The sequence below is a fragment of the Cetorhinus maximus genome, chromosome 18, assembly GCF_964194155.1.
Source record: "Cetorhinus maximus chromosome 18, sCetMax3.hap1.1, whole genome shotgun sequence".
NCBI classification, from domain to species: Eukaryota; Metazoa; Chordata; class Chondrichthyes; order Lamniformes; family Cetorhinidae; genus Cetorhinus; species Cetorhinus maximus.
Genome location: NC_135896.1, coordinates 25,506,170 through 25,519,934, shown reverse-complemented (window position 1 = coordinate 25,519,934; position 13,765 = coordinate 25,506,170). Strand labels below are relative to the sequence as shown.

Below are 13,765 nucleotides of genomic sequence, written 5' to 3'. Positions count from 1 at the left end.
TTCTAAATAGATCTTTGCAATTTTTTTAACAGATGCCCATACCATTTTCAAATATTTTTCCTTTGCTTCCAACAAAATAATCTTACTTCTTCCCCCAGGGAAGAATTATCACAATATAAGGTTAATCATGGAGGTATATATTTTGATTTCAGCTTCTATTAATAAATCAGAATACTCCAAAAATTAGCAATTTTCTGTGAGGTTTACATTTGAGCTTCAAGTAAAGGTGGAGTTTTACAGAGTCTCGCACTCAGTAGTTGCAGTTGAGCAGACACCGCAGTCACATCGTACTGCCACAGGGTAGGTGTAGTATGGATCTATCCTGGGCTGACAATTGGGTAGTTTCACTGTGACAAACCTGGTTTCGTTATAGGTACAGACACGATGGTGTGCGTCGACATATGGAGGATCAAGAACTGGTTTCTGTGAGCAAAAGCATAGAACAACACTTACAAAACAATTCAAGGAACAGTATTGTCTGTGTGCACTTATTCAAAACAAAGGCAAATTAACAGTAATACTCCTTCTACCCTGAAGCTGTTTAGTCTGCTATTTGCTGCCAGGGCTCAACATCCTCATTCTATTTTTATTTGTATTCCCTCTGTAAGGAGTTAAAAGTTTAGTGATACACTAGGAATATATTTTCCTCTGTTTGTTAATACCAGCTCAGTTATAAAGCATTTCCCCAAATCAATCAACATGCCAGTGCTTTTTGTTAAAATTAGTAAACTGAAAAATGTACCCCTAGAATTTATTCATGGTAGTTTTATTTATGGGTGTTGTTCAGGAGGAGAGAGACTAAGTGACACTTATTTAAAACTAGATTAACATGTGAAAAGTTACAGTAAGAAAGGAAAACAGATTGTGATTTTTCACTTACAAGTCACTCGTGGGAAAATAGTTACCAGAGAAAGCCAGTGAAGTAGTCAAATCAGTCGGAGGCATTCAAAAACGAGATTCTATGGGTACAATGTATACATGTCCCCACAAAGAAAAAGGGTGGTACTGCCAAATCTGGACCCTCCCCCCACCCCTCGTTATCCAGAAACATACAGGGTAAGATAAAGCAGAAATAGAGGGGAGAATTTTCCCCCCATTGTGGGGGTTGTGTGGGGGTGGGCACAAACCCGATCGGCACCCCAAATCGGGTCAAGGCTGCCATTTTACATGGACGGGCCAATCAAGATGACGTGTGCCCGGTAGCGCTGAGCGCTCCCTGTGTGGGTGGGGGAGGGGGGGAGTGTGGGATTCCCTGAGTCAAGGCCTGCGCTCCTTCACACAGAAATCTCCCCGAGGCACAGAGGTGCCTCAGGGATATTAGTCTAAGTTTCAAAAATTTAAATAAAGAAAAGAAAAAACTTTAGGACATGTTCCCTCATGTGGCAGTGTCACATAAGCTGGGACATGTCAATGAAAATTAATGTAAACATTTATTTAATTTATAAGCCTTTCATGAAACCTCATCCCGCCCATGGATGAGATTCCATGAAAAATGCGAAGGCCGCCTGTGCTCTTTGCCTGCCCGCCAATCTTAAGGTTGGACGGGCAGCTCAGTTTATTACTTTAATTGATTTTTAAATAGCCTTAATAGGCCTTTGACAGTTTGGCGGGCGCGCAGCCAACTTGGTTGCGTGCCCGCCGAACTGAAAATCTAAATGAAGCACGGTGACGTCGGGACACCCACCCGATGTCACCGCATGTCATTTTACGCCTCAGCGAGTGGGCCCCACCCCCACTTGCGAGCCGAAAATTCAGGCCAGAAAGCTAATGACAGTCACAAAAAGTTTAATACTGTAGAAAGCCTAGAGGAGTATAGAAAGTACAGGCGTGAAGTAAAAAGGGAAATTAGAAAAGCAAAGAGAGGATACAAAAAGATATTGGCAGGTAAAATCAAAGAAAAACCAAAGATATTTTACCAGTACATTAAGAGCAAGGGAATGACGAAGGAAAGGGTAGGCCCTATCAGAGATGTACATGGTAACTTGTGCATTGATGCTGAATGGACAGGGTTCTCCATGAGTACTTTGTCTCTGTCTTCACTAAGGAGAGGGATGATGCAGGCATTCTAGTTAAAGAAGGAGGAGTGTGAAATATTAGATACAATAAGTATAGTGATTGAGGAAGCACTGGAGGGACTGACTTCCTTGAAGGTGGATAAATCATCAGGACCAGATGGATTGTCTCCCAGGTTGTTAAAGGGAGCCACGGTGGAAATAATGGATGTTCTGAGGATCATTTTCCGATCCTCACTAGATACAGGAAAGGTACCAGAGGATTGGAGGTCTGCGAATGTTGTACCAATATTTAGAAAGGATGCGGGGGATAGGCCAGAAAATTATAGGCCGGTCAGTCTGACTCGGTGGTGGGCAAATTATTGGAAAAAATTCTGAGAGACAAGATAAACTGTCACTTAGAAAGGCACGGACTGATCAGGGATGGTCAGCATGGATTAGTTAGGGGAAGATCGTGTCTTACTAACTTGAAGAGAATTTTTTGAGGAAGTAACAAGGAGGATTGATGAGGGTAGTGCAGCAGATGTTGTCTACTTGGATTTTAATAAGGCATTTGACAAGGTCCCTCATGGCAGACTAGTCAGAAAAGTGAGATCTCATGCAATACAGGGGAAGGTGGTGAGTTGGATCCAAAATTGGCTCAACGACAGGAAACAAAGGGTGATGGTCAATGGATGTTTTTACAAATGGAAAGCGGTTCCCAGTGGCATTCCATAGGGCTGTGTTGGGGCCCTTTCTGTTTTCTGTATATATTAATGACTTGGACTTAAGTGTAGGAGGCATGATTGGGAAATTTGCAAATGACACAACAATCGGCCGTGTAGTTGATAGTGAAAAGGATAGCTGTTGTCTCCAGAAAGATATCAATGGTTTGGTTGAGTGGGCGGAGAAGTCACAAATGGAATTCAATCCAGAAAAGTGTGAGATAATGCATTTGGGGAGGACAAACAAAGTAAGGGAATACTCAATAAACAGGAACTTATTGACAAGGGTTGAGGAAGTGAGAGACCTTGGCATGCATGTCCACAGGTCCCTGTAGGTGGCAGGACAGGCAGATAATGTGGTAAAGAAAGCATATGGAATGCTTTCCTTTATTGGACAAGGTGTTGAATATAAAAGCAGGGATCTAAGTCTGGAACATTATAAAATGCTTGTTAGGCCATAGCTGGAATTTTGTGTACAGTTCTAGTCACCACATTGCAGGAAGGACATAATTGCTTTGGAGAGAGTACAGCGGAGATTTACAAGAATGTTGTCAGGGCTAGAAAATTGCAGCTATGACGAAAAATTGGATAGGCTAGGGCTGTTTTCCTTAGAACAGAGGAGGCTGAGGCGTGACCTAATTGAGGTGTACATAATTATGAGGTGCCTAGATAGGTTAGACAGTAAAGACCAGTTTCCCCTAGCTGAGGGGTCAATTGCCAGGGGGCACAGATGTAAGGTGATTGATAGAAGGATTAGAGGGGACATGAGGAAAAGCTTTTCCACCCAGAGGATGTTGGGCACCCAGAATTCAACTGTTTAAGTTGGTGGTTGAGGCTGAAACACTCAGCTAATTTAAAAGGTACCTGGATCTGCACCTGAAGTGCTGTAACCTGCAAGGCTATGGACCAGGTGCTGGAAATTGGGATTAAAAATGAGTGACTAGTCTCTTTTTTCCTCTTTATTTGGCCGACACAGACACAATGGGCCGAATGGCCTCTTTCTCCACTGTAACTTTTCTATGGTTCTAAGTAGACAATATACCTGGAGAAGCAACCGATTCCACATCCGGAGGGGAGTGAATTTAGTGATATGACGAGAGGCAGGTATCAAATGACATTTTCTTGTTCCTAATATTCTTGTGTTCTAATTTGAGATGCAGTAATTTCTTGCATTTTACATTGGGTGGAAATAAGCTGCACGTAAGAACATAAGAAATAGGAGCAGGAGGCCATACTTCCCCTCACGGCCGTGTCCTACTCAATAAGATCACAGCTGAGCTCAAGTCCGCTTTGCTGCCCTATCACTATATCCCAAGATTTACCTAGTGCCCATAAATCAATCGATCTGAATCTTCAATATACTCAGTGACTGAGTATCCACAAATCACTGACGTAGAGAATTCCAAAGATTCACAACCCTCTGAGTGAAGAAATTTCTCCTCATCGTAGTCCTAATAGATGACCCCTTCTCTTTAGACTATGAGCTGCTAGTTGTAAATTCTTCAGCCAGTGGAAACAGCAGCATCCAACCTGTGAAGCCCTCTAAAAATATGTTTCAATGAGATCACCTCTCACTCATCTAAACTCAGAGAATACAGGCCCATTCATTGCAATCTCTCCCAGACAGTTGGACCACCCATTCCAGGAATCAATCTAGTGAACTTTTGCTGCACCCTCTCTAAGGCATTTATATCCTTCCTTAGATAAAGAGCCAAACTGTACACAATACATAGGTAAAGTCTCACCAAAATCCTTTACAATTGCAGCAAGGCTTCCTTACTCTTGTACTCTAACCCCTATGTAATAAAGGTAACTTTATTTGCGTTCCTAATTGCTAGCTGTGCAATTCATGTACAAGAACACCCAAATCCCTCTGAATATCAACATATATTAGTCTCTCACTATTTAAATAACATTTTTTTAAAAGGGTGGTCTTTTATGAGGTTGTTACTTTCATAAACAGCAACAACAAAATATAAAGTTATGACTTTTTTCAGATTGAAATAATAGTGCAGGTTATTATTTATCATGACATGTGGCAGTATGTAACTATATTGCATATTAAGGCAAAGATTGTGAAATGTTAGAGTAGATATTGACAGTTGTAACAACATCACAAATGATTGATTGTTGAAAAACTCTCATTTCAAGCATTATTGCAGTGTTTATGAAAAGTACCTCATCTATTTACACATGATTTGCCATGATTTGAATTTACATCAGTGGTGCCAAAAATGTCCAATATTGTGTTAATATTGCATTAATATATATATATTTTAAACTATTTCCAGCTTTTAGAAAATGTCATTTCATATCAAGAACATTACAGAAAAGGGTTCACATCTTTATTCAGTTTTACATTTGTCTCCAGCTGAGTACAACAAATTGAATTCATGAGGAAAATGATATCATCAGGTTCCCTGGCTCACCTCCCAGGTCTCACATCGTCCCCAGCAGGCATCTGTGCTGATTCGTAACCCTTTACACCCAGGTTTCTTGGCCAAAAATGTAAATTCTCTTACAGCACAACCAATGAATGTCCGCAAGCTGATATTGGAGGCTGGAAGGACATTTACATAAACAACCAGCAGCTGAAGAATGAGGCTCCCCCAGATTACGTGGTGAAGATTCAGTCTAAAACAAACCATACATTTTAATTTGTTAATGCTAATGATAGGCTAAAAGCAATAAAATTAGGTATCATATAGCAAATATCATGCATAGCGAATGATAGCTTATGACTAAATGAATATCAATCTAGTCTCTTGTGATTCTCAGTCTAAGGGAGAAGAGATAGGAACAAGATAAATACACAATATTATTATGATTATTGGAAAAAAATGATAGTGGACTTTGTGACCTTAATTATTGCTGTACAATGTACGGCAGACATGTCACTTGTCCTCCTCTGGTAATCTTACATTACAGCAGAGGATTGCCATGCAATGTATAGACCTAAAGGTGCAACGACATTTTTATCTGGGAAATTGGCCCTGTGTCCATGCCCCTTGGCTCACTGTATATTTCTAATCACTTCAATATATGGAGAAACACCAGTCTGCCACATTATGTAATTCAAGCTAAACTACTAATATTAATTTAATTACAAGAAATGAATTCATATATAAGCAAAATAAATATAGCACAACTATGTTTAATTTACACAGTATTGAATTCCTAACTTGAAAATTAACACAAAAACCTAGAAATTGCTTCATGCTCAACTTCAGGCACGCTGAAACCAGTGCGTAAGGTGATCATGTGCAATACACCCCATCTTGCAGCATCAGTTATGACCAGCATGTTAGTCTCGAAGAAGGTAAAGACTAGCTGGCAGGGATGTTGGCACTGGATCTATGGTGAATCCAGAGGGGGGACAAGATCGACAGCTGAGCAAGCGGTGATCTGAGCTGTTCACAGGTTTAAGAGCACACCTGCTCCTCCTCGTCCCATATTCAGGCAAGTAACTGGCTTCATTCAATGGCTCTTTTAAGGTCTCAAACTGGGACCCACAGTCCCTTTGGGGTCTGTCAAGTTTTTCCAGGGAGTCCACAAAATGATGTGAAAGTGCAAGCTGGGAGGCGGGAGCTGAGTGTGGCTGTCACGTATGCAGTGTCAAGTAGAATGGTTGTCTCATCCAGAAGGGGAGTACACATGATAGAGCACTGAGAGCAGCATGAAAGCAAATACCTGTTTTCTTAAAAGCTTTATTAAAGCATATATTTCATATAGTAAATATTACATAGTATTTAGACTTGGGAGTCCATGATTATTAATGTATTTGAAAAAGGTCCTTTAACTAAAACAGTTGCAGACCCAGAGGCACTACCACTGGTGTCCCTGTACCTGGAGTAGCTTTTATTTGCACAGGCCACTTATTTCTTTGCCATCCCTGTCAGGATAGGGCAATGGTTTCTGGCAAATTTACCAAAACCCAAAGTACTTTCAAACACATTCCAGTTGAGAAAGTTCCGTAAACTTAATTTACCTGCAAGCATTGCCAAAACCCGCGTTGCCCAATTTTGTTATCCTGGCATCATGTCAGATGGTTGGACTCTCTAACATTAGGATATCACCATTTCCAAGTGTGATGGCACACGCAGGAGATGCATCTGTCTCTACCCATAATAAAGATGGATGTTGCCCATGATACTGCCTGTTGGAGTGGGTGCTACGCAAATTAATTTAGTGGCTACTATCTTTTGAATGAGGCATTTAGCCAACCCCTCACAGGTGGATGTAAAAGAACTAGATGTTACAAAGGTAACAAAAAACAACCGAAGGCTCTCTATCTGAATGTACGTAGCATTCATAACACAGTAAATCGATTGATGGCCCACATTGAAGTAAATAAATATGATCTGATAGCAATTACAAAGATGTGGCTGCAGGACGACAATGATTGGGTCCTTAATATTGAAGGGTACATGATATTCAAGAAGAATAGGAAGCTAGGTAAAGGTGGAGGGGTAGCACTGTTAATCAAAGAGGGCATTGGTTCAATAGTTAGAGATAACCTTGGTTCAGGAGATCAGGATGTAGAATCGGTTTGGGTGGAGATGAGGAATAGTAGGGGATAAAAGTCAATAGTGGGAGTGGTCTACAGGCCCCCTATAGTGTAGGACAAAGTATTCAAGAGAAAATATTGTGTGCTTGTGGTAAATGGATGGCAATAATCATGGGTGATTTTAATCTATACACAAATTGGAAAAATCAGATTGGCAGTAGTAGCCTGGATGGGGAGTTCTTAGAATGCTTTTGAGATAGTTTCTTGGAGCAGCATGTTCTGGAACCAACCAGAGAGCACGTTATATTAAATTTGCTATTGTGTAATGTGACAGGATTAATTAATGACCTCAGAGTAAAGGCAACCACAATTTGGTTGAATTTTACATCCAGTTTGAAAGGGAGAAGAGTGGTTCTAAGACTAATACCTTAAACTTAAATAAGGGCAGCTATGTGGAGATAAAAGCTGAGCTAGCTGAAGTGAACCGGGAAACTAGGCTAGAGGATAGATCAATAGTGAAGCAGTGGCAGACATTTAAGGGGATATTTCAGAGCATTCAGAATAAGTACATTCCTTCTATAAAGAAAAATTCTAAGGTGATGACCCATCATCCGTGGTTAACTAGAGATATTAAGGAAAGCATCAAACTTAAGGAAAAAGCATACAACTCCGCAAAGATGAGTGGCAGAACAGATGATTAGATAGAATATGAAAAATGGCAGAGAATGACTAAAAGGTTAATCAGGAGAAAGAAATTAGGGTATAAGAGTAAGCTAGCTAGAAATGTAAAAACGGATAGCAAGATTTTCTACAGGTATTTAAAAAGGAAAAGAGTAAGTAAAGTGAGTATTGGTCCTCTAGAGCTTCTGTGTTCACTATAGAGGATACAAAAAACATTCCAGCAATAGCTGCAAATCAGGAGGTGATTAGAAGAAAGGAACTTGGTGAAATTGAAATCACTAGGGAAAAGATACTGAGCAAATTGATGGAGCTGTGGGCTGGCAAGTCTCCGAGCCCCGATGGACCACATCTTAGGGTCTTAAAAGAGGTGGCTAATGAGGTAGTCGATGCGCTGGTGTTAATTTTCCAAAATTCACGAGATTCTGGAAAGGTTCCATCAGATTGGAAAGTAGAAAATATAACCAAGAAGGGAGGGAGGCAGAAAACAGGAAAATACAGGCCAGTTACCTTGACATCTGTTGTGGGGAAGTTATTAGAATCGATCATTAAGGAAGTTCTAGCTGGGCACTTTAAAGAGCTCAAGGCAAATGGGATGAGTCAGAATGGTTTTGTGATAGGGAAATCATGCTTATTCAATCTATTGGAGTTTTTCGAAGGAGTAACATGCGCAGTGGATAAAGGGGAGCCTGTAGACATACTGTACTTGGATTTCCAAAAGGCATTTGATAAAGTGCCACATGAAAGGTTAGTATGGAAAATCAAGGTGCATGGTGTAGTGGGTAACATATTAGTATGGATAGAAGATTGGCTGTTTGGCAGAAAGCAGAGAGTATGCATAAATATTTCTAATTGGCAGGAAGTGACGAGTGGCATCCCATAAGGGTGTGAACTGGGGTCTCAACTTTTTACGATTTACATCAAAGATTTAGATGAGGGGAGTGAAGACATGGTGGCTAAATTTGCAGATGACACAAAGATAAGTAGGAAAATATGTTACGAAGAGGACATGAGGAGGTTGTAGATGGATATAGATAGGTTGAGTGAGTGGGCAAAGATCTGGCAAATGGAGTTTAATGTGGGAAAATGTGAAGTTGTTCATTTGAACAAAAAAGCAGAGTATTACTTAAATGGAGAACGGCTGCATAATTCTAAGGTGCAGAGGGATATAGGTATTCTGGTATATGAGTCACAAAAAGTTAGTATGCAGGTACAGCAAGTAATTAGGAAGGCTAATGGGATGCCAGCCTTTATTACAAGAGGGATTGAACATAAAAGTAAGCATGTATTGCTTCAGTTATACAGGGCATTGGTGAGACCGCACCTCGAATACTGTGTGCAGTTTTGGTCTCCTTATTTAAAGAAGGATGTAAATGCATTGGAGGTGGTTCAAAGGAGGTTTACTAGATTGATACCTGGAATGAGTGGGTTGTGTAATGAAGAAAGGCTGGACAGACTGGGCTTGTTTTCACTGTAGTTTAGAAGAGTGAGGGGTGATTTGATTGACGTATACAAGATCCTGAACAGCCTTGACAAGGTAGACGTCGAAAGGATGTTTCCTCTTGTGGGTGAGTCCAGAACTAGGGGGCACTGCTTTAAAATTAGGGGTCACCCTTTTAGGACAGAGATGAGGAGAATTTTTTTCTCTCAGAGGGTTGTGCGACTTTGGAATTCTCTGCCTCAGAAGGTGGTGGAGGTGGGAGGTCATTGAATATTTTTAAGGCAGAGGTAGATCGATTCTTGTTAGGCAAGGAAATCAAAGGTTATCAGGGTTAGACCGGAATGTGGAATCGGCCATGATCTTATTGAATGGCGGAGCAGGCTCAAGGGGTCCAATAGTCCATTCCTGTTCCTATTTCTTATGTTATTATATTCTTGTCCCATGACACTATCAAAGTAGAGCGGCGAGCTCCCCCAGTGCCCTGGCTAATAGTTATCCTTTAACCAACACCACTAAAATAGGTTATCTAGTCATCATCACATTCATGGGAAATTGCTGTGCACAAAATTGCTGTTGTATATCCTATATTACAACAGTGACTAAGTTTCAAAAGCAGTTCATTGTTAAGCACTTTGAGAGACCCTGAGGTTATGAACTGGGCTATATAAGTGCAAAACATTCTTCCTTTCATGTGTGGGCAAGCTGTTTGACTAAGGTGAGCATCACAAATGAGCTGCATTTTGTGCTTATTCCTGTCTGTGTGTTTTCACACTTGAGCACTGAGTCACTGGATAGTGACTCGGAATGGAAACTCTGATTGATTTGAAATGTCTTTGCACTGAAGGCCCCCCTTCAGGGCCATGGCCTTGCTGAGAGCAGATACAAAAATCAAACATCCTGCTCTGTATAGCTCAGTCCCACACTGGCTAGCGGATCTGACCACAAGGTCTTCGGGCATGTTAAAGTGTTGCTCTACAAATGCATGTGTGTGAAATCAGACTATAAACAAACCACTTGTAAATATCTGTTTTGAGCTAACATCCTGTTAACGAAAACATCTACTTTTTTCACTCAATTTAAAAGTCCGAAGCGATTTGTGACATTTTACAATAAAATAAATATTAGTTAAAATCACCATTTCAACTTTGAAAGATTAACTTCAAAACCAGTAGCTAATTATGTTTTTCAAGACATCTTAAGTGGTGTTTATAATACACAAGAGATGAGCACTATAATTGTATTGAACACACATTAACTTGGCATGTTTTCTGAAGGATGTCGTCTTGCGTGGCTTTGGTTTCACACCAGCTTACAGCATAACTGTCACTTGTGGCTTTTGAAGCTTAGACCTTAAAAGGGCCCAATGAATCCTCTTTAAACTTTAAGCTTATAATAATAGAACAAAGTAGCTCTTTCACAGCATTAAAGTTGGTAACATTAAGCAAAATTCTGCATGCACATATACAGGGTGTCTTCCCTTCACGTGCAGAACAAGCAGTTAGTTTAACTTGGTGATATTCAATTGTGTTGCTCCAAAAATGGTAACCTTAACGCAACACTACCAAATGTAAAACTTCATTATTAGGCATCACTTGGTCACTATAAAAGTTTAAAAAATACAAGCACCTAAGGTTAAGTAACGTTTATTTTACTTTGCAAAATCAAAACATCCCAAACTACGGAGAGCGTGTCACTTACCTGTAACTCCACATCTTTTGATCTATATCTGTTTGTTCTTCTCTTCGAAGAGTTGAGACTCTTCAAATTATTTCTCAGTCTTCACGAGACACAAAAGCTTCACCTTTTACATTCACTCAAATAAACACTAAAGACTGAAAGACTTTATATCTACAGATTAATCAACATTATCAGTGCCCTGACACTATGTCTCTAGCTGCTGGTTCCGAAGCTCTCGCAGTTTGGAAATATATGGAGAAAGCAACTGTCAATCAGTACCAGCGTCCTGCAGTTCCTCCCTCCAACCTGTCACAGACATCAGGCTGCTCAGATCAATCAACACCTGACCTGCCATGTTACAACCAAAGACAAAATTGAGACGACATGGGCTCGCTAAAGATAATGAGCATTTAATTCCATCTTACTTTACGCACCGTATTTTTGGAAGTATAGTTTTGGAGCGAGCAGAGCAGGTATCAAGGACAGTTTTAAATTTTAAACAGAACTCAAAAGTTGTGTTCGTATAATGCAAGGCTTGTAATTCATAGTAGTTAGTAGCCCTAAGCTACTAAAGGTTTTGTCAGACTGTAACATTTTAAACATCGGAGGTGCTGGAGCTTATCCATTTTTACCAAATCAAGATCAATACAACTGTAAACACCTGCCCTGACCTCCACAGTGAGTGAAGTTGATGCAGTCTGTAACTCTCTTTGTCATGTGATGATTAATAATGGCTTAGAGGTGCAGCCAGAGCAAATGAAAGGGCTGAATGGACTTACTTAAGGTAGGCTACTGCCATTTTAGTGGGATTCAAAATTCATGTTAGTTTCTTTGCTAGTGTAACAACATAATCGGATCATTTTTAAAAAATGCTTTTTAAGGCGAGAGTTGCTATCAATGTTTATTTTCTTTGGTAACAAGAAACCAAGCCAGCAGGGGAACATGAAAGTCTTTAAAATGACGGGAGGCATTGATAGTATGGATGAAGCAAGCAGTGCAACACAGGGTTAGCATAGAAGTTCAGGGATTGAAATATTATCAGCTGAAAAGGATATTGATTGAGAAAAAAACCTTCTTTTTCCTCACAATATAAAGGATATGTGAAACAGACTTGAGCAAAGGAAACTAATTTGGTGTGCATTAATCCCTCAATTGATAAACAGGTGTAACAGACTTTTCCAAAGCAGGATTTTGACTTGCCTGCATTCCTGCTGTTTCCATGATCCCATTGGCAGTCCCATTCACCCTGGGCAGAAACAAATGTTCTTCTTTAAACCCATGATTCTTGCCATTATTGGCAGGGCAATCTTCTATATAACCAATGCTTCCCACGTCCTCAGAATGGCATTGTATGCTATATTGGAGAGAAAGAGATAATCAACAGCACTGTGGGTGTACCTGCACCAGATGAACTGCTGCAGTTCAAGAAGGCAGCTCACCACCACCTTCTCAAGGGATGAGCAACACATGCTGACCTTGCCAGTGATGCCCACAATCCATGAAATAATAAAGACATTTTTAAAAATCATGAAATAAACAATCCCTGGGTTGTTGCTGTCAAGCACATGTCACTGATGGAAAGCAATCAGCTAGCATTCACTAGTAGCAACATGCAGGAGTGTTATACATGGGGGAAATAGATATGCACTACTTTTGTGTGGGAGATTAACTAAGTGGGGTTAAATCTATGATAGATAAATTAGTATCATTAGTGCCACATGATCCACTATCATTGCTGTGCACTCCTAACTCAAGTACAAAAGCAATTTGCATTTATATAGATCATTTAGTGTAGAAAGGCAATTGTCCTATACAGTCCCAACAATGGACCTTACCCTAGTTTTACCACTAGGTATTTTTATACTTCTCATCACGGTCATTTTTATACTATAGACATGTAGTTCCATTGTCAAGATGAGAAATTAGGTTAAGGCTGCCTGTTCTCATTTAGGATAGAACAGAGAGACTAGCAGCCCACCAGGCTGGACTGACTTTAAAGCCAAATGTTAAGAGGACAGTTACGCTAGATCATTGCACCATCGGGTTTCCTAGATATCATTTCTTTAAAAATCTTCATTTCATTTTATTGTAATCAAATTGAAAGAAAAAACATACAATGTGACAAAGGTTAGTGGCAAACCAGAGGATTGGGAAAGTTTTAAAAACCAATGAAAGATGACCAAAAAAAAAAATAAAGAGGGAGAAAATAAACTTTGAGGGTAAACTAGCAAGTAATGTAAAAACAGACAGTAAGATTTCCTTAAGTATATAAAAAGGAAGAGAGAGACCAAAGTGAATGCCCCTTAGAGAATGAGGCTGGGGAAATAAATATGGGGAACCACGAAATGGCAGAGGAGTTGAATTATTGTTTTGCATCAGTCTTCATGGTAGAAGATATTAATAGCATTCCAAAAATACTAAATAATCAAGAGGCAAAAGGGGTCGGGGGGTGGTGGGGAGGGGGGTGAGGAAATAAATACAATAACTATCACTAGAGAAAAAGCTCTAGGGAAATTAAGGGGGCTGAAAGCTGATAAGTCCCCTGGACCTGATGGGTTGCATCCTAGGATATTAAAGGAAGTGGCTACACAAATAGTGGATACACTGGTAGTAATCTTCCAAGAATCCTTAGATTCTGGAAAAGTCCCAGAGGATTGGAAAACTGCCAATGTAACATCCTTATTCAAAAAGGGAGGGAGACAAAAAACGTAACTATAGGCCAGTTAGCTTAACATCTGTCATTGGG

General features: G+C 40.0%; 1 protein-coding gene across 1 annotated transcript; it reads right to left on the bottom strand.

The window, feature by feature from the left end:
* Positions 1-234: 234 nt before the first annotated feature.
* gphb5 (glycoprotein hormone subunit beta 5) lies at positions 235-12,899 on the bottom strand. Its single transcript, XM_078563401.1, has 4 exons — positions 12,855-12,899; positions 7,234-7,327; positions 5,146-5,276; positions 235-423 (listed from the first exon to the last, which is right to left on the bottom strand). The coding sequence occupies exons 1-4, from the start codon at positions 12,897-12,899 to the stop codon at positions 235-237; spliced, it is 459 nt and encodes a 152-aa protein (XP_078419527.1).
* Positions 12,900-13,765: the final 866 nt, after the last annotated feature.

Excerpts from the sequence above, each read along its gene's own strand:
- gphb5 (XM_078563401.1), bottom strand. The coding sequence starts at position 12,899 with ATGACCGTGATGAGAAGTATAAAAATACCTAGTGGTAAAACTAGG. Across the intron at positions 7,328-12,854 it reads TACCTAGTGGTAAAACTAGG|GGGGCCTGTAGACCACTCCC; the intron begins GTAAGGTCCATT and ends CCTACACTATAG. Across the intron at positions 424-5,145 it reads GACGATGTGAGACCTGGGAG|AAACCAGTTCTTGATCCTCC; the intron begins GTGAGCCAGGGA and ends TTTTGCTCACAG.